We start from the raw sequence: 19,839 nt of genomic DNA, 5'->3' as shown, positions 1-19,839 counted from the left end.
CATGCCCATCTTCCCGTACAACTCGCCCACGTCGGCGCCCTCGTTCCAGCAGTTTCCCCAACCCAATCATCCAGGCAGCGTCCTCAATCCCGGCTATCCCATGCACGGCCTGCAGCCGGTGAACCCGTACAATCCGCCCTTCGTCTTTGGCCAGTTGCCATTTTACGGCGGCGGCGGACCGACCGGCACCGGCGGTCCGCCCGGCGGCGTTGGAGGCGGCGGCGGTAACGGCGGCGTCGGCGGCGGCGTCGGACTGCCCAGCTCCACGCTGGGCATCCTCGGCGGCGGCGGCGGCGGCCTGGCGCCCTACGGCAGCAACTTCCAGGGCTATCAGAGCCAGCACTCCAACGCGAACATGTACAACAAGCCGCCGCCGCAGTACCAGAACCAGAATCAACAGAACCCCTACAACCGGCGCACCCAGGCCCATCCCTCGGCAGCTGGCAGTTTGGGCGGCATCGGGAGACCTGCGATCCTAGTCGCATGCCTCGTCCTGGCCCTCCTGTCCCACACGTAATAAGCTGAGGCGGCAGCAGGAGCGGCACGGGCCACAACACGACGACCCCTGGCACATTTGTCCCCCTGAAAATATGCTTTAAGTTCAAAACAACCATCACGGAATGAATCCATTTTCACTTTCTACTAACAACAAATCAAAAGAGGTGCTCTCATTTGAGAAAAAATATTGAAATTTGTTTAGGTTTTGGTCGTACTACTTATATATGTATTAGATATAAAAAATAAAATAAGACCATAAATGCATGGCAGTTAATTGGAAAAGTAATTCTTAGGCTAAATATTGAGTGAAAATGGGAGCTCGCCTGAAGGTTGTAAATTTATTTTTTTTCTTTTTATTAGTTTCTATATTCTCCTGATTTTTTTTTCCCATTTTTTACGAACATTTTTATTTGTCGTAGGCTTAAGAAAAATGTAAAAGCAGTACCAGCGGCATTGGAGATAGCAATTGTATATTTTAAGAATTTAAAGTTAGCCAGCCAGCTAGTTATGCGGGAATTACTTTTTTCGATGGTGCAATATAAAGTCACAAACACAAGTACTTTTAATTTGTTGAGCTTATGAAGTCAATGTTTTTATAAAGAGTTAATTTTCAACTTGTTTACACCACTTGTAAGCAATTTGTAGCTCTATTTGCAGATTTTGCAGACTGGCCAACACTTCGTATACGTAATTTAAAAGACTAGAGTATTTTGTGTATATATATATACATAATATACCCATACTCAATTTCAGTATATGTGTTAATGGTTGACAGGATAAAAGAGACAATTATTTTGATAACTTTTGGTAGTATACAAATTTGTGTCCTTGCAATCATATAAGTAAAATATGAAATCTCCTAACATAATGATTGCTTTTCGTAGCTTTCCACAACAATTTAAGGTTTGTGTTTTAATTACACAAGGCTTTGCCGTCTCTCGTTTCACGTAGTTGGTCATTTTTTTTGTTTTGCTCGACCGCCTTTGCTGTCTGGCTCACACTGCGAATACGTAATTTCAATTTAATATTGTGCAGGAGGGCGCCGGCGAGAGCATGTGAGTGTGTTGTAGTGAGTGAGTGTGCGAACGGGTTCATTTGTGTGTGCTTTTGGACTATCAGTCAAGGGGAACTGCTCGCCGACCCCTGGGAGTGTTCTTTTTTGCAGCTCAATTAAATTGGAATTTAATTTCGGGCTTAGACAGCCAGCCTCTGGTCAAAGGGGGCAAAGACTAACCGCCTCACATGGCTACAAATATACAACACAGATACGCACACACACACCGATACACACAAACACATACACATACACACACACACACTTACACACACACACAGATACATGCATGGCTGGTTGGGCAACTTTGATGTTAATTTCATTTTTGTTGATGTTACGAATTTGCGGTCAGACGCCGGCGGATTCAGGGCTTATGATGCTGCTGCTACTGCTGCTGCTGCTGATGCTGCTGCAACTGCTGCTGCAGTCAGATGCAGATACAGATACAGATACTTAGATGGATAGTGTTGTAGATACAAGATACGCATGTCAATCAAAATGCATAATGAGCTACATTCGAGAGCGGTGCACCAAGTGCGCTGCGGTCAAATCAGATTCGTTTTTTTTTTTTTTTTGTACGACTACGAATATGAATAAATAATCACTGAAGCAAGTTAAATGGCATTTTAAAAAACAAAAACAAAACAAAAAAACAAAAGAATTAAGCTAGCCTAAGGTGTTCAAAACTAATCTAAAGTAAAAACTGAAAACTAAGCTGTAAGTGCTGCAGACTCCCGAAAAAAAAAAAAACAAAAACTAATACAAAAACTGTCATAGAAAGGCATTTACATTGCTAACCAACTGCCAGAAAAATCAAAAAACTACAAAATCGAAAGCCAAAAACTAAAAACCAAAAACTAAATACAAAACACAAATTGTGAAGCATTTCAAGCGCATACATACACTTAAACACACAAAGTTCCAGAAATTCAAAGCTGCCCAAGAAAACATAACGATTTTGTCGCTGTAAATTCCGGATAAAAAGCACTCATGTCGAGCATATTTACTCCGTCCGTTTGTATTTGCACACATACACATACACACGAACACACACACACACACATACACTTGATTTGGGACACCACCAACTATTGCTAACTTCATTTGCAATCTCTGAACCGGAACCATGTAAACAGTACGACCAGTATTAACCAAACTGAAATCATTTTATCGAATTAAGATACACAAATACTAAACAAAATACCCAGACCCACATCGACTCATACTCTCAGACACGGCGATGAAATTAACGAGCAAACAATAAGTATTCGAGTATTTACTAATCAAAACCACTAACTAAAGAGTTGTACATAGCATTAAATATATACTATATAAATGTGTGTGGACAGAAGAGATGTTATATTTAATATACTACTGCGAAGACTTAACTAGAATAAGCCCGGGCGGACAAACTCAAAGTTGTGTAGAATTAAAACGAAAAAAAAAAAAAAAACGGTACGATTATTGATCAGAAACGTAAGCTAAGTTCATTGATTGTCCATTAACCATTTTTGCTTACCCCTGTTTTTGCTTTTGGTTACTTAATTTGTGTTTTTTTTTTCTTTGTTTTTGTGTCTCTTTCTTTTCTCCTTATTTGGTTTCATTTGAAATCCCCGCTTTTGTGGCTAACTGCTTTGCACTGCTTGCACTGCTTTGCTGACCGATCAGAGGTGAGCCATAACGCATACGTCCCGAATGCCCCGAATGCCCCCAGTGCCCCGCTGCCGGATGCGGATGCGGGCGGCGGTGCTGGCTACGGCGGTGCTGCGAGCGGTGGCAACGGCGGAGGCAACGGCGGATACGGTGGTGGCTTCTCGGCTGGCGGCCAATCCCTGTACCCCAGTCTACCCAACTCCAATGGTGGTGGTGCAGCGCCGTACAATCCATATGGCGCTGGCGGCAACGGAGGCGGTGGTGGCTACAATCCCTACAACGGCGGCTACCAGCCCCAAGCGCCCGGTGGTTACCAACCCGGTGGCTATCAGCCAGCTGTTCCCGGCGGATACCAGCCCAGACCTGGCTACACGCCACCCGCTCCGGGCTATGAAAACAATGGTGGCGGTGCCCAGAAGCCCAAAGACAAAGAGGGCGGCTTCTTCTCCAACTTCTTCTCGAATCCGGCGGTGAGTCAAGCGGTCTCTGGAATCATTGCAGGCCAGATAGCCAAGCAACTGCAGGGCGGCGGCGCAGGAGGAGGTGGTGGCCAGCAGGCCGGTGGCTATCAGCCGAGCGGTGGCTACGGCGGCGGTTCGTCGGCAGGTGGCGGCGGCAGCTCTGGATCCGGATCCGGAAGTAATATCCTTGGAGGACTGCTGGGATCCGTTCTATCGGGCGGCGGGGCCAATGCAGGCGGTGGCGGCGGTGCCAGCAGCTTTCTGGGCAGCCTGCTCAGCGGTGGAAACTCCAATCGAGGTGCTCAGCAGGGCGGAGGTGGCGGTGGCTCCGGCGGACTGGGCGACATTTTCAACTCGAAGAACTTTGGCGGCCTCTTCAGCGAGAATCCCTCATCCAGGAGCGGCGGCGGCTCCTCCTCCTCCTCTTCCGATGGAGCCAAGGGCTACCCCACCCAGGCACCGGGCAACTACTACGGCTGAAGGATCAAGTAGCCCCATCATTTACGTGGAGAGCCACCTTGGTCTCCCCATCAAATACACAACGTTTTTTTTTTCGTTCTTTGGCAATGTAATCAAATGGAGAACTTTCAACGAAATTAACTGAAACAATATTGAAATATATAAGCATATTATACGAAACTATAAATGACAAGTATACAAATACAATACATATATATACAAGCATATATACCCGATAATTCAGAGAGCTGTCACATGTAATTTGAGATACCGTGCGCGTAGAATCCTCCCCCCCCCCCAAAAAAAAACAAAACAAAACCCCCATTCGGAGTTCATTTGTAAATAGAGAAATAACTTAAATTGAAATTGAACAAGATAATATACGTAAGAATTGAAAGCCAGCTTGTGAAAGTTTTTCATTGCCTTGGTTGGGGGGCAAATAGGTGACAAAATGGCAGTGTGGTAAGTTATTTGCAAACTTTAATGTTAGATTTGGGTCGCTCAAAAAAATTACGTTAAGACTCGGCTAAATACTTGGATAACTTTTATTTCAGATTAGGTAAATTTATTACATTTTTGCAGCATAAAGAAACTTTAAGGAAAATCTAATTGAAATTGCTGTACGTATGAATGCTAACTACATGAAAAGTTTTCAGTCTAAATAAATATACAAGCCAATCTGCATTAACAATATATATAATATAGTGAAGAAAAACATTTTTTCAAAACTTTGAAAAAATACAACGGTCTAATTTTTTTGTTAAATTAATGTAAAACTGGAAAAATCTTTTAACAAAAATTAGTTTGATTTGTTTTAAAGAGTTTTTGTAAATATACCAAAACTTAAAACATAGTGATTGCATTAAAATTAATCTTTGCTAATATATAAAATAGTAATTGAGGTTAAGCAAGCCACATGATAACTTGGCCAACAGCAACTGTATCGTGGTAAATGATGAGCTCACATTTATGCGGCATCCCCAGAGAAACGGAAAGTGTAAATAACTTTGGGAAAAAATCTGCAAAAATAACTGAGATCTTTAATCAACGCGATCATAACTTTTTAAGAGGCTGTTGACTAAAGGCAAACGGATTTTCGGCCCGGAAAGTTGGCCAAAGCTGGGAAAGTTTCGTATTTGGGCGGCACTAGCACTCGAAATGCGCTGCGTTTCCGTTTGTAGTTTCACCTGTGCTGTTCTGTTCTGTTCTGTTCTGTTCTGTACCGTCCATGTCCTGGCATGTCCTGTCCCGCCTCACACTTCAAATGGGCCACACACTCGGCAGCTGAAGCTCTGCACTTGGCAGTCAAAAGTTATCCGGAGAAGGAGTAGACCGCTCCGGCTCCGGCAAACATTTTGCTGCCTTTGTTGGCCGGAATGTTGCTGCTGCACTGCAACAATATATTATGCGCTAAGCTCCTCAACTATGCAGGCGGATGGCGGATGGCGGATGGGTGGCCATTTGGCTTCGGCTTTGGCTCTGGTTAACCGACTACCGTTTTGTAATTTATTTAAGTAATAAAATAAATATATACGTACGTTATAGGGTACGTACGTTGCGCACCTGCCCGTCTGGATGGCCATGTGCATGTGGATGTGGATGTGGATGTGCATGTGGATGGGAATGTGGACGGGAATGTGGATGTGGATGGAATGAGTATGAGGATGCGATGCTGCCAGCCGGTGGGCTTGTTGTCAAGCGAAAGTGCGCTCCAAGTGCACCAAGCACCCACTTGGCCAAAGTGAATTTAGTGTCAAGTGCAGGAAAATGTGAAAAGCAGCTGCGAGTTAGTTTTTCATATTTAAGCAGCACTTCAGTCAGCAACAACAACAACAGCAACAACAACTAAGAAGGGAGCGGCAAGAGGCCACACTGGTCGGTTATCTATGCAAAATCGATTGCCGTTCGCCCATGGGATATGCCCTTTACTTAAGGATTGAAAAGGAAAGCACAGGTAAGTGGTACAAATTTTTATTAGAGGTAATGCTTAAATTATTTTAAATAGTTTTATTGAATTAAAAAGTTTGTTTTTTTATAAATTTGTTTATCAGGTATATTATTCCATAGTAAAATAGAGTTTGTAAAAAGTTTTCTTTTTCATCAAAAACTTGTGCACCTTGGATGATGTATAAGTTAATCTGTAAAATTGCTGGAGAAAAGGGTTCCTTAGTGGTTATAATTTTGTGCATGTAAATAAGAGTGCTTAGCTCAATCCATTGACTAAAATTTAGGCCAAAAACCTTTTTACACGGATCCAAGCGACTGATACTAAACACATAGCAAACATAGCAACTATAGCTCAATTCAGTTTATAAAATTTAAAAATTTAAAATTTATAAATTACTGTAGCCCAATAATCCTTTAATTTACTAATATTTTGAATGCTATAATTTTAGTTTTGTCAACTAAGTAGGCTGAGTCTCTTGCTTCCTAATATCTCCGTACTGCCGCCCTTCAGTTCACATTTATTTCCAAACCCCATCAAACCTGTGTTAAGTCAAGCGTAAAACGAACGCGTAAAAAAATCAGTTTTTAGTTTTCAATTTCGGCCCTCGTGATATAGAAAGTATGGAGGAGTATTCGCGCGAACCGTGTCCTATACGCATTGTCGACGATTGTGGCGGCGCCTTCGCCATGGGCTGCGTCGGAGGCGGTCTCTTCCAAGGACTCAGGGGGTTCCGGAATGCGCCGCAGGGCTTTGGACATCGGTTTGTCGGCGGATTGGCGGCCGTAAAGGCCAGATCGCCGAGGATCGGCGGTAGTTTCGCCTCGTGGGGCTGTGTCTTCAGCATCGTGGACTGCAGCCTGGTGCATCTTCGCGAGAAGGAGGATCCGTGGAACTCGATCATGAGCGGGGCCATAGCCGGTGGGATACTGAGCTCACGAAATGGCGTGGCCGCCATGTGCGGCAGTGCGATTATGGGTGGCGTTCTGCTCTCGATGATCGAGGGCGTGGGCATCCTGTTCACCCGCATCTCAGCACCGCAGTTCTACAATCTGTCACCGCAGCCCACGGAATCTGACCTTCCATCCGACGATTTTAATTCTGCAACTGGCTTTGGATTCCCCGGCGCCCAGCAGTCCCCTAGCTAAATTTATTTTGTTCTGTCATTTAAGTCGACCGCCTTAATTTCCAATTATTTATATTCGATTGATTGTTTGGACTACGTCTGTATATATATATATATATACTTAAATGTGACCTTCGAAGTAAAATCATTAGTCTTTAACTCAAATAAATTGTGCAAATACAATTGAGTGATGGTTAATATCTTGATATATATAATCTCAATTTAAGATAACAAAAAAGTCATATTAAAGCTTTCGATTTGCAGTCCCTTGAATTAAATTAACGAGGAATAAAAAAAGAAACATTAAAAAGGTTATTTAATTTAATGTGCACCACTGTGCAGGGACATAAAATCAGGGAATGGGTGGCGGATCGAGAACCAGAACTTCGGGGCCACGATTTCAGCTGGCAGCTCCTTCAGGGCAAAACAATGACGCGCCGCATTTAGAAGCCTTTCGCTCTCGGTGCCCCACATGCCACCCACTTCCACTTCCACTTCCATTTCCATTTCCAGTCCCCCTCCCCCTCCCCCACCCTTACCCTAACCCCTTGGTGCCCCTCAGCACTCCGCTGCACCCCCTTAACCCAGCTCGTTCCGTGGCGGATGTCGTTGACTTTTCAAGTCGCATTAGAAGCGACACGGCGGCGTCGTCATCGCAGTGGTTGAGTTTTGGTTTGGGTGGGTGGAGTGGAGTGGAGTGGAGTGGTGGAGTGGTTGAGTGGGCGGTTTGGACGGTGGGTGGAGCATAAAAATACATGTAAGAGGCTTTCAGCTTATTGTTTGGCACTGTCGCGTTTTTATGATTGCACGCAAGGCACCAACGTAGCCATCCAACCAGCCCGCCATCCCGCCTCCACTGTTGTCTGGCTTTGGGCCCTTGTCTCGGCTTAATTTTATTGATATTACACGTACTTGAAGTCGACGACCAGGTCGAAAACAGCCATCCACCATTCCAGTTCCCATTTCCATTCGCATTCGCATTCTCATACCCATATCCATACCCATACCCATCGTCTGGCTATTAATTTTTACGGCTTACGACTTACGGCTTACGGCAGCTTGGCATAAACGCCCGGTAGATGGCGCACCCGCAGTTGATCAATTTTTTATATCTATTGGCACTTACTTGCCGCGATATATCGTATTATATATTTATGCCGCAATCTGCTCGAGCAAATCCAATTACGGTTTATTAATCAAGAATTCAAGACCTGCAAGTGTTTTAATTTTCATTCTCACATCATTTCACTTACCTAACACACTTTATGAACATTTGCATTAAGAAAATCATGCTGAAGTTATTTTAATAGATGATCACTTTTTGATTTGCAAAAGAACAACTTTTAAAGATTTTTGTTGTTTTTTGTTTTCGTAATTACTGGCGAAATCTTAATGAAATTCTTTTTGGCCAAATATTTCTTGCGGGCATTTTGTTGATTGGTTCTTTCATTTTGTGTTCTAACAACAACTATTCTTTAACATGTGTATAATATAGTTGTTGTTCTTGCTATAGTTGTGCGGCAATAAAAGTGCTACAACTTAATTAATTAAGTGCAAATGATAAAAATGACCAAACAGCACGAAACACACACACACTCGCCAAACAGAGAGAGAAAAAACTAATTAAGTTTTATGTGCAATTTTCGTGGCTGAAAAGTTTCGTTTGTGTGGCAATTGTGTGGTGGGCGGAAAGGGGGGCGCGGGGGGTGTGCCACAAGAGGGGGCTGTGTGGGCTTTTAGGGGGGCGTGGCAGGGGGAATGTGGCGCGTTACGTTGCCGTCACGTTCTGTTATTTATTTTGATAGTTTGTTGTAGCTGCATTGTCTCCCCATCTCGTTTGCCGCCCCTTCGCCTTTCTCCACTTTCTCTCCTTTCTCCCTTTTCCCTCGCTCCATGTTTTTCCATCCCTTTTGGTGGGAAATCTGTGCGCTGACATTTGCCGCGATTAATGAAAGTTAAGCTTTTGTCCGAAGTCTTTAATTTGTAGCCATTAGAGGGCGGCCAACAGCAACAGACAATCATATATATGTACATATATAAGGGGAAAATCGGGGTAAAACAGAAAGAGACAGAAACACACAGAAAAAAATAAATATTTAATTATGGTTTGCATAGATCTTATCTGTTCATACATATCTTATCAACAAGTGACTTTATATTTAGAAACCTATTTAATATATCAAACATATTTAAGCAAAGGATATGGACCTCCTTATGATTTGCCCTTTCAAAAGCACAGTGTAGCGCTAACACAGTTATTTGTAATTAGCTCCATTTATTTTTATTAATTCATTTGGCTGGTATTTGGACCGTATTTTGCACAGTGAGCACTGCACCGCATAACATTCCCAATTGGCGAAAACTCCAGTGGCGAAAAATGCATTGCCTACTTATGTGGGCAACATGAGAGGACCTCGTTGCCAAATTGTGTAACGCATTACGGCGTGGGGGAGGTTTTACGGGGGGGGGGGGTGTTTTGCAGCGGGTCTGCTGGAAAAACACATGCCTGCCCCGACGCTTGTTTACATGCGTTTGGCGCACTCGCCAGATAAATCAGCAGCAACAACAGAGCATCACAGCAGCAACATCACAACAGCAACATCACAACAGCAGCAGCAGCAGCAGCAGCAACAACTGTAGCTGCAACATCAACAGACCAGCTCTGATTTAGTCAACTCTGATTGTTAAAGTAAGAACTGCAACCACGACATGGGTAAATTTGCAAAACAAACTCTTCCTTTTTTCCTTTTTCCACCACAGGTGTGGTCCAAATAATAGTGGTAGTAAAATATTTTCTAAAAATTGCACAAATAAATGTCAGAGCTATTTACAAAAACATTTTTACTGGCTGTAAAAATTTATTCCATTTCTATTTTGGGTATCCATGTTTGTTTTAAGACAAAAGCATTGCCTCTAAATTTTCGCACAATAACGCCAAGTGCTGTTCTTATGGTAAGTCTGGTGTTTTAAAGCAATATTTTTGGTATGAATGGCAAATCGCTTTGCATTTTAATTTTTACATGAAAACTTTAGTTTTTTTTTAAAGCTTTTTTTAATTTATTGAACAAACGCCATATTATTTGAACCCCAGCTGTATGTGCCTGCCATATTAAAAGTCTCCGATTTCAGCTCGAATTTAGTTGCATTCAAAACCCACTAGCAACATTGAGAAGTTGTTGAAAAATATTTGTCCTCTGCCATGCAGAACTTGCAGTTTACCCCTCACTTTTTCTCGGATGTGTGGGAAAACTTTCGACTTCAGTACACAACTTACCTCAACTTTTGCTATGGCATACGAAAGAAAAAAAAATTGGTTAACTTATGCCGAAAGACGGATGAAAGGACGAAAACTTTGGCATTCGCCTGCAGTTGAAGTTGGCCAGAGAGTAATTGAGGCACTCGAGGGCGAAAAGGAGCCGAGCCAAGTCCAATTTTGCAAATCGTCCGTTTTTGCAGGTGATAAATTTTGAAAGGCATTTTAATTGATTTCGACAAATGAAATTTAATTCGGCAGTGCAAGAGGTGTGAGCCACATCAAATATTAAACGGTCTGCCATTTGAATTATCAAATTTCTTGAGCGCCCTGCTCCCATGTGAGTTTCAATTAAAAATTTACTTATTTGCTCGACAAAGTTTTTGTGTGGGGCATTTAGCAGGGGCGGGGATCGGAAGGGGTGCCATCGAGGCGAAACTCAAATACCGAAATGCTCAAATACAAAACGACAGACAAATGAAGACGGAAATGCAGATGGCAATGTCTATGGGAATGGGAATGAATAAATTTCCAAGCAGTTGAAATGTTGAACCAACCGAAGTTTCTGCTTTGTTTTGGCGCCTCAGTTCAAGAAACACACAAAATGAGCAGGGAACAAGACTGCACTGGAAAAAAATTCAAGGTTAAAAATATAAATAATAAATAAAATAATTTTGTTAATAGTAGTTTTTTTTTTAGTAACTTATTGAAAAACATTTTGGTAAAATACATATGAAATAAGATAATTTTTCTGCGAAAAGATTTATTATTGTATATATTATAGTTTGCTTAAAGCTAACAAGCCTTTTTTTTAATTTAACATTTTTAAAACATTGTTTTCCAGTACTCTTGCATCCAAACGAAGATGCAATAGTTGAGAGGGACTTGAGCTGCATGCGGCTTGTGGTGGCATCTTACTTGCTCCACATTTTGTGGACTTTTGCGAGGGCGGAAACGGAGTGGTAATAGGAAAAGGGGGAGTGGCATGGCACGGGGAACTGGGCCTCTGTTCAAGTTGTGCAACGAAAGCCACACAAAAATAAGAAACTACGACAAAGTACGGCCACCCACTTTTCCAGCCGCCGCCTCTGTGCGAAAAATTAGAACCGCAAATCATTTTGAAAACAATGCATATGCCATGTCATATAAGTGGGCGGCTGACTGTGGGGGCTGTGATGCGGGCGGAAAATGGCAGAGACTTTTCCTGTGCGCTTGCGGAAAAGTGCACAAAATCCTCATCTATCTGGGAGGAGCCACAAAACAAGTCGGATATCCGAGATTCTCCCAATGCTAATTAGTGGAGCTGCGGTTTCTAATTGGGATTAGCATTTTCCAAAGGAGCAAGTTTCAGCTACTTTCAGAAATACACGCAAGAAATGCTCGTTGCCTTAAGCTCATTAGACCAACCAGAAGGCAATTATTTACCGCTGTTAATTGAGCTGGAACTTAATTTCCTCATTTATATATTCTTTTTTCATATATTTAATCAGTTTATTCGAGCAGTTTAAAAGCTATCTACATAAAACTCTTCAAATCCAATTCTTTGAATTTTCTGCAAAAAATGGTTATGTACCCCCTTACAAAAAAGTCCGAAATTTGGACAAAAATAAATTTTTCTAAAAAAACGTTTTTCAAAAATCAGTTTTTTTGTCAACACTTAATTAATTGTTTTCAATCGATCGGGGATGGATGGTATAGGTTGTCAGCTGTTCAAAATAGCATCTCTTTTGACTTTGGGTCTTATTTTGTAAAAGTTACAGCAAAAAGACTCTTCGGAAATAATTTTGTTTGAAAAATCGCCTAAAATCCCAAAAAACATATTAAAAACTTGGTTTTTGTGTTAAAACCCTGGGAAATAATGGTCAAATGTTGGAATGTCATACACCGTTGAATTCGTAATAAATTTCCAATCAAATGGCATTCACAGTTAAAATTTTTTTCAGATTTTCAAATTTCTGCAAAAAATGATGATGTACCCCCTTATAAAAAATGCAAAATTGGTCATTAATTAATTTTTCAAAAAACCGATTTTTAGAAATCGGGTTTTGCATAGAAACAAAATTTATTTTTTTAAACCGATTTTAGATGAGTAGTATAGGTCGCCAGCTTTATAAAACAATCACTCTTATGGCTATACGTCTAAATTTCGACAAGTTACATCAAAAATACTCTTTAGGATTTTAAAATAAATAAATAAATTAAAAATATCTACACAACGTTCATAATGTAAGCTTGTACCTTAAAAATATTTATAGTCATAAAAATCTATAGATATTAAAAACTTAAACTCTTTATTAGCTTTATTTTTTCTTAAGTTACAAAAAAACATTTTTTTAATAAACGAAATAAATTTTTTAAAGAAATGGATTAAAGTTAAAGAATAATAGCAATATATTTATGCTCTTGAATTATCATTCTCTGCCTTGTCGATACTTCCAATAAAGAGACCAAAGGATAGCAGCCTTTAGACTGTCAGATTTCCCATCTTGGCAATCGTAGCGATAATCATATTCACATTGGCCACAAAAGAAATAGTAAGAAAATGAATATGCGGACTAGGGAAACCGCACCTAAGCCCAGGCGAAAATCAAAGCCGTCAAAGTGTTTCTAAGCCAACCCAGTGGAGGCTTCGTCTTCGGTTTCGGCCATGTTAATGGCGGCTCAGACATGTCTAACACCCCCTGGCAAAGTCACCCCTTCCCGCGCCCGTTGCCTTTTTCCTTACCCCACTTGCAATTTAATATTCATTTTGTGAAAAGCCCATTTACATTTTGCGTTTGCCCTTTTTCGTTTTTGTCCTGCCACTCCAGAACCCAGCTCCTTTTCCAGCTCCATCTCCACATTCTGTTTCTGCTTCTGTTGCCGTGCATGTGAGTTGCACTTTCTTTTCTCGACCCCATTTCCCTGTACCCCCTAGGACCCACTGCTCAACACGGCGTATGCGTAATCTAAGCAGAGCTCTCCATTTCCCATTCCCCATTTTCTGTCAGTGCCTTTTGTTTGTCTTAATTCAACCGCAAAGGCACAAGGATGCGGGATGTAAGGATACTGGGACAGGGATTTGCGTCCGTTGACCACTTGAAAGGATTTTTAACCCGCTGCCTGCTGCTGTCCCCGTTTTAGTCCCCCCTCCCCCTTCGCCAACATACTGTTTGGGCCGGAAAACCTGCTGCAGCTGTTGATTTATACGCACTGGACCATGTCAATGTCGATGCTGAGCGCCCTGAGGGAAGCAATCATCGCTGGGTGCCCTAACCATATGCCCATGGAGTCCCTACACGGTCAAAAATTGTTTCGGGGAGTTTTTATTTGACGTGTCTGAGACTTCTTAAAAAATGACTCCAACGGTGTCATAACCAAATCAAATTCAGATTCATAAAATGTTACATTGTGGGTTTTTTAAGAAAAGACCCAAATTATGGCTTACAAATTTTGAAAGATTTAGGAAATTCGATAAAATTGTATTTCAGTTTCGAAAGATCCAGAGCGTATAGAAATATTTGAAGACTATTGTTGGAACTCACTCTTCTAAAAGATATCACAAGAGTTGGCTTACACGTTAAAAATATTTACAAAATGAAATTTATTTGAAAACGATTTTAAAACATCACATTAATTTAAAGTATTTTAATTTATTGATTTAAAATTATGTTTAAATTAAAACTCTACAGACATAGATATCACTTAATTCTCATATTTTTTGGCGGTGCAAACCCGAATTCAATCCAATGGTCGTTTCTATTTGGTTGACATTCGGTTGGTTTGGGGCTGGCAACCATGAACTGATCCAACTAAACACCCACAATTAGCCGTTGGGAAATTGTTTTTCGGAGCGCCGAAATAGTTATTAAAATACTTATGGACAGTTAAATGTTTAATCAATGTCCCGCCATATGTGATAATTGAGGCGTGGCAGTGGGCGTGTCAGAGGGCGTGGCAAATTTTTGGCCACTGGCCACAAAAACCGGTTTTACTGCCGACTAGCGCAAATGCAATTGAAATGCAAATATTAATTACAATCAAATGGTCAGCCAGGTGCAATCGAGCAGTCGGTGTTATAAGAAGCTAAAATAGGTTCTGAATAGGTTGCGAAATTCTAAAGCTACCCTCGCACTTTGCGCCTCATGAACCGTTCACGCAACGTGTCGCGTTGTAAATAGAATTTGTGCATAATAAAATTATGCATTCATAAAGCAGCCGCAGTCGGAGTGCCGAACACGGCCATAAAACACTCGCTGAATGCAATTTTCACCAACACAGTTCGCCTCCCATTACCCCTGTCATACATATCTGTGTGTATAAATGCACACAATGCAGTGTGCCATGGAAACCGGGGAAAACCTCTGTCTGATTTTCTACAGCCGCCTCGCCATTCAAACCGGAATAGGGGACTGTCCTTTTGAAAGGCAGCGTCATCGACCGTGAGTCCATTTGGCCGAGTCGAAAAAGCGACCCCCCGATGGCATCCAGAACGGAGCGCATATGCCTTTGAAATCAGGATCATCACACTCCTGGCCCGGGGCATCTTTGCAATGCTCCGCTGCACAATGGCAACTGCAACCAAAGCATGTCTTTAACTTCAGCAACTCAGAAACTGCAGCCCATTTTCCAAGTTTTTTTTTTTCTGTTGTTTTTGGTAAACTGGAGTCAAACTTTAATTGCGATTTCAGCAGTAAGTCGTTTACCTACACATAAATAATTAATTCATAAATAAGAGTCTAAGTTCAAAGTTTCATTTGGGGATTTGAGGCTACAAACTTTAAGTAAAACAATAATATTTCTCATGCTGAGGGATTTTAATTTCTGACTAAAGGTTTTGACCTTTGTTTGTATGTAAAAATTAAAAACGAAAAATCAACAATTCAACAAAATAAATTCAAATGTCACTCAAACAAGACAATATGATTTTTTAAATCAAAAAATCATTAAATTTTGCGTTCCCAAATTTTAAAAACATGTTGTGGGCTATTTAAGATATAATTCAAATTGGGGCTTTTATAAAAGTTCTTACGGATACTTGACGGCAAAAAATAAAATTATGCGTAAAAACCTTGAGTAGAGCACCGTGAGCCTGGAGAGCATGCATCCTGCGCACCTGAACCCAGTGTTTCCCCGGATGCCCGTATTGAATCCTGGTTATCCGACATCATCGACTAATTCCACAATTGTGAGGGACAGCTAAGTCGGCGTCTCATTTGGAACGGGTCTCGTTTCCTTGGATTTCAGCAGAGATTTCGGTCTCGGACGGGGGTGACGTCCATAAACGGATTATAATGCGTGAACCCGCCCCTCATTTTCCGACCGCCCAACGCCTACTTATGCCTGCCCATCGCCGGGCAGTTAAACCGCTTACGGAAATTCTGTTCCTCAGATTTGCTTTAAACGGTGCACTTTACAAAAATGGTATTCATATTTTGCAATTCAAAATTGTAATCTTAATGCTAATGTGTTATAGTATTTATCGAAGTATTTTTAATTTAAGGACAACAAAAATGGCATTACTTTTAAGCAATCTATTTTTCATTTAATTTTGTTGAGTGAATATTTAATAAATCTTAAGAGGAAGAACGAACATTTAACATTTTTGTTTACGTCAAATTAATTATTTTAAAATATTATTTAAGGAATTGAGCAATCAAAATCATTATATATAAAACAAAAATGTTTTTATTGAACTTTCTTGTATCCAACAATTTTAAAATATTAACAAATTCTGAAACAAATAATCCGGAACTAAATATTTTACGAAATAAAAATATAAACTATTCAAAAGAGGAAGCCTCTCATATTTGCATAGAAATTGTTGTTTCTTACAAATCAAATCATCAAAAAGGAATGTTGTCAACATTTTTTTTACACGAATTTAAATATGTTTCTATATATTTTTCGTAATGAGATGAAACAAATGAAAGACATTTTTCGGAGTGCATTCTCCTGTCCCTCAGCCGCAGTGCTTCCTGAGCTTTGCCGAGGCAAAAGTCCATTCTGTCACGTTTTATATTGATATTTAAAAAAAAAAAACGGTGGTAGAGGGAGGGGGTGGGAAAGACGGAAAGGGCGGGAAGTTCGCGCCGCCACAGCAACTAACAACTAAACAAAATGGCAAAACAAATTTCAGCGCGTTTTATGCCGCTCAGCACGTAGGCAAGGGCGTAGCAAGGGGGGTAGTAAGGGGGTAGAAAGGCGTGCAGCATGGTGACTAAGGGAGGGGCTGGAAATGCGGGCGGGCAATGGCTTTTCACGTGGCAGCCACGTAGCAAACGGCAGCGGCGAACGGAAATTGCAATTGAGTGCAAATTGCAAGAAGAAAGGAGCCACCCCTCCCCCTCCGTTGCCCAATTTTCCCCCACTTCCTGTCGCCTTTCTCCTCCCTTCCTGCTTTCTCCTTCGATTTTCGTGTACCTCCTGCCAAGAGCTCACTAAATTTTTAATGCTCTCATGGCCCGCAGTGATTTTCCATCCCCTCACACCCCGCTAATGAATAAATCTGACCATCTTGAGCCACTGGCCCGGGGAGGCGGCTTTAATGATTAACCACTGCCAAGGCTGCATCGCATCCGCCACCCACTTTCGCCCGGCGCCCACTTTCACACACCGCCCACTTTGCATGACACCCACATCAATGGGTCGCCAGCTTGTTTGCCTTCGGCGCCTTTAACTTCACCATCGCTTGTCACGTTCTGGGCGCGATTTTTTTTTCACGCAAGTTGCGCGAAAAAACAACAGGCTTTAATTATTTTCCCCACCAAATATCACACACAATTTCGACCTGGTCATATCTAAGATTTTAAGACATTATTAAATTATTAAATTCATGCACGAAAATGTTTAAATAATAATCGAAAAAAAAATGGAAAAAAATACATTATTGTTAAACAAGATTCCATAGTTAATTTTTAATTCAATTTAATTTATATTTAAACTGATGAAAAAATGGAATATGAAAACTAAATATCTGACTTTTAAATTTAAATTTTTGTGTTAAATATTAAAATTACATACGCAATCATAATATTAAAAAAAATTCAAATAGTTTCTATGCATTTTATTTAAAACAAATATGGCTTAAATTTAAATAAAATAAAATCAAAGGGAAATATTTAAATTGAATAGAAAATATTTGGACTTACCAAGCTTTTCTTTACCAATGTACCAAAATCCAATAAAACAATACACTTTTGTTTCGTGTAAAGTGTAAGTGTATATAGTTATTTGGAAAGAATTTGTTTAACATGGTCATGTTCTTTGGATATCATTAGTGTTAGCCCTTAACCCCATAATGTGAATACTTTGTTTTGGATAGTAACAGTTAACCAAAAGAAATGAAAATTAAATCATTTTTTAAAAAAAGTCCGCTTCTTCCTCAATGCTTTCCTTCGCCAAGTCAGTGTTTTGGGTGTATCCGATGAAGGCCTCGTCGATACTTGCTGGTCTCCTGCCAATGAATATCCACCCCACCACGGGCTGTTGCTTTTTTTTCTTTGGGATCTCCAGTTGCACCCCATTGATTGCCTCCTCGAAGGCCTCCTCGTAGGCCTCCTCGAAGGTATCTTCGAAAACCTCCTCGAGGTCTTCCGTGAGGTCTTCCTCGCTGTCCTCATCGTGGTCCTCCTCGAGGGTCTCCTCGATGGCCTCCTTTAGGGCCTCCAGGAAGAGGCGTCTGCCCGTGGTCGCCTTTCTGATCAGCCAGTGGACGTGGCCGTTGGGCGGCTGCGAGTCAAGCCAAAGACAGAAAACGCGACAGATTCTTGGCAGAACGAACGCCATGCAGTAGGCTATGGAAAAATAAAATAACATATTGATTTGGTTAAATTCTAAATATTTAAGTTTCGCAGTAAAAAATATATATCATCTGCAGTTGTATTTCACCAACCCAACATTTTATCTAGATATATTTAATGATGGTGTAAAACGTTTCAAATAAAATAAGGCAGAATAAATGTCCTGCAGTTTTAAACTTATAAAAAAGTTGTATCAATTTGAATTGCTGAATTTCCCAATCTCTTTTTTTTTAATATTTGTATTTGCAGTTTTAGTTCCCATTGATTGTAATCTGATTGTATTCTTAAATTAAGTCTCAATATATATTAATCCTAAACTTAGTTATTAATAATTAGTGAAATCATCTTAAATATTGTTGCTATGCATTGTAATCTGCAATTACATTATCATTTAATGTAATTGATTTTTGCATAGGTCTTCATTTACAATTTTTAAAGGGCCACTTACCGAACTTGATCAGTGTTGATAGCTCCAGCCAGCGGAAGGCATTGTACACTTCCAGCAGGGCGATCTTCACCAGGATAGTGGCCACGAGGTAAGGCCCAAAGAGGAGGAACTGCACCGTGGCCACCCAGCGATTGATCCAGTTGGTCGAGTAGCGGACAACCAGGGCGACCACTTCCGGCGATACGGTCAAATCTGCTCGACGGACATCCATCACATTCTCGTAGGGCAGCAATCGCAAATGCGGACGGATGGCGGTGTAAGCGATGCCGTGGGCCAGGAGCGTCAGACTCACCACGCCCACCAGCTGCACCAGGGTGTAGCGGGTCAGCACGTCAAGGACGTAGAGTCCCATGAACATGTAGATGAGAGTCAGCACTGGATCGCTACAGAGGATCATTTTCCACACAAATCCGGGCACGGTTATGTTCCTAAATGCCCGATACAACTCACCAAAAGTATACATTTCTGCTCGATTGATTTTTGGTTTTTCCTCCACCACCTCTGAATTTTCCTTTATGCTCATGGTGGCTCTGGATATAAGTTATCAAATTTATTATCAACTTTTTTGCTAACTGCATACCAACCTTTGAATTTCTATAATACAAAATAAGTTAAATAAATAAAAAACTGTATATGATTGCGTTCTAACGCCGATGGAGTTCAAGTTATAACTGAAGGGGGTTATGAACTGGCCTTTGGGCCATTTGACATTTTGGTTGAAGTACATCACATGGCTTCCTTGAAAATTGAAAATTGACCTACGAAAAAAATTTGTTTCATTAATAATAACTTAAGTCGTTACTGCACGGTCTTATATTTTTAAAAATAATGGATTCATTCATCTTTATTTTATTTATTTTTTATAATTTTTATAATTCTTGTTATATGAAAAATACTTTAAATGAAATAAGAAAATCAAAAACTCGACTAAAGCTTCTCCTTTGACGACCACCCAAAAAATCGTTTTCGGTGAAAAAATTATGATGTTTTCTTGACCAACAGCAAAATCTTTTGGGGCTGGCCAACTAATTTATTCATGGCCCTGGCGAGACGAGGCTTATCGCTTATCAAGGGAGCTGTGGCCCCGCTTTTCGTTGGCCAAATATTTGCCCAGTTAGGCCAAACAAAGGGACCGACGAGAACAAAGGAACGCGCTTCGCT

The 19,839-nt window shown here is 40.9% G+C and overlaps 3 protein-coding genes across 4 annotated transcripts in view; 2 read left to right on the top strand and 1 right to left on the bottom strand.

Moving 5' to 3' along the window:
* LOC108144163 (loricrin) overlaps positions 1–4,352 on the top strand; it is an 84,329-nt gene extending 79,977 nt beyond the window's left edge. The window contains exon 4 of one of the 2 annotated variants that reach the window (XM_017268825.2): positions 3,221–4,352. In XM_017268825.2, coding sequence (XP_017124314.1) covers positions 3,221–4,146 — 926 coding nt within the window. In that variant the 3' untranslated portion in view covers positions 4,147–4,352. Of the gene's footprint in view, positions 1–74; positions 3,018–3,220 lie in introns of those variants that run through there. The other variant, XM_017268841.2, reaches the window with a different exon arrangement.
* A 2,165-nt stretch (positions 4,353–6,517) lies between these two features.
* On the top strand, positions 6,518–7,379 carry LOC108143889 (mitochondrial import inner membrane translocase subunit Tim17-A). Its single transcript, XM_017268467.2, has one exon. The coding sequence runs from the start codon at positions 6,694–6,696 to the stop codon at positions 7,216–7,218; it is 525 nt and encodes a 174-aa protein (XP_017123956.1). The 5' UTR covers positions 6,518–6,693; the 3' UTR covers positions 7,219–7,379.
* A 10,251-nt stretch (positions 7,380–17,630) lies between these two features.
* LOC108143948 lies at positions 17,631–19,360 on the bottom strand. Its single transcript, XM_017268547.2, has 3 exons — positions 19,263–19,360; positions 18,679–19,208; positions 17,631–18,224 (listed from the first exon to the last, which is right to left on the bottom strand). The coding sequence occupies exons 2-3, from the start codon at positions 19,199–19,201 to the stop codon at positions 17,791–17,793; spliced, it is 957 nt and encodes a 318-aa protein (XP_017124036.2). The 5' UTR covers positions 19,202–19,208; positions 19,263–19,360; the 3' UTR covers positions 17,631–17,790.
* Between the last annotated feature and the right edge of the window lie 479 nt (positions 19,361–19,839).

The sequence above is a fragment of the Drosophila elegans genome, unplaced genomic scaffold (assembly GCF_018152505.1).
Source record: "Drosophila elegans isolate 14027-0461.03 unplaced genomic scaffold, ASM1815250v1 contig_149, whole genome shotgun sequence".
Lineage (NCBI taxonomy): Eukaryota > Metazoa > Arthropoda > Insecta > Diptera > Drosophilidae > Drosophila > Drosophila elegans.
This window is presented reverse-complemented; position numbering and strand designations above follow the sequence as displayed.

Coding starts and splice junctions, on each gene's coding strand:
- LOC108143948 (XM_017268547.2), bottom strand. CDS start 19,201: ATGAGCATAAAGGAAAATTCAGAGGTGGTGGAGGAAAAACCAAAAATC. Junction 18,225..18,678: donor ATCAACACTGATCAAGTTCG/GTAAGTGGCCCT, acceptor ATTTTTCCATAG/CCTACTGCATGGCGTTCGTT.
- LOC108143889 (XM_017268467.2), top strand. CDS start 6,694: ATGGAGGAGTATTCGCGCGAACCGTGTCCTATACGCATTGTCGACGAT.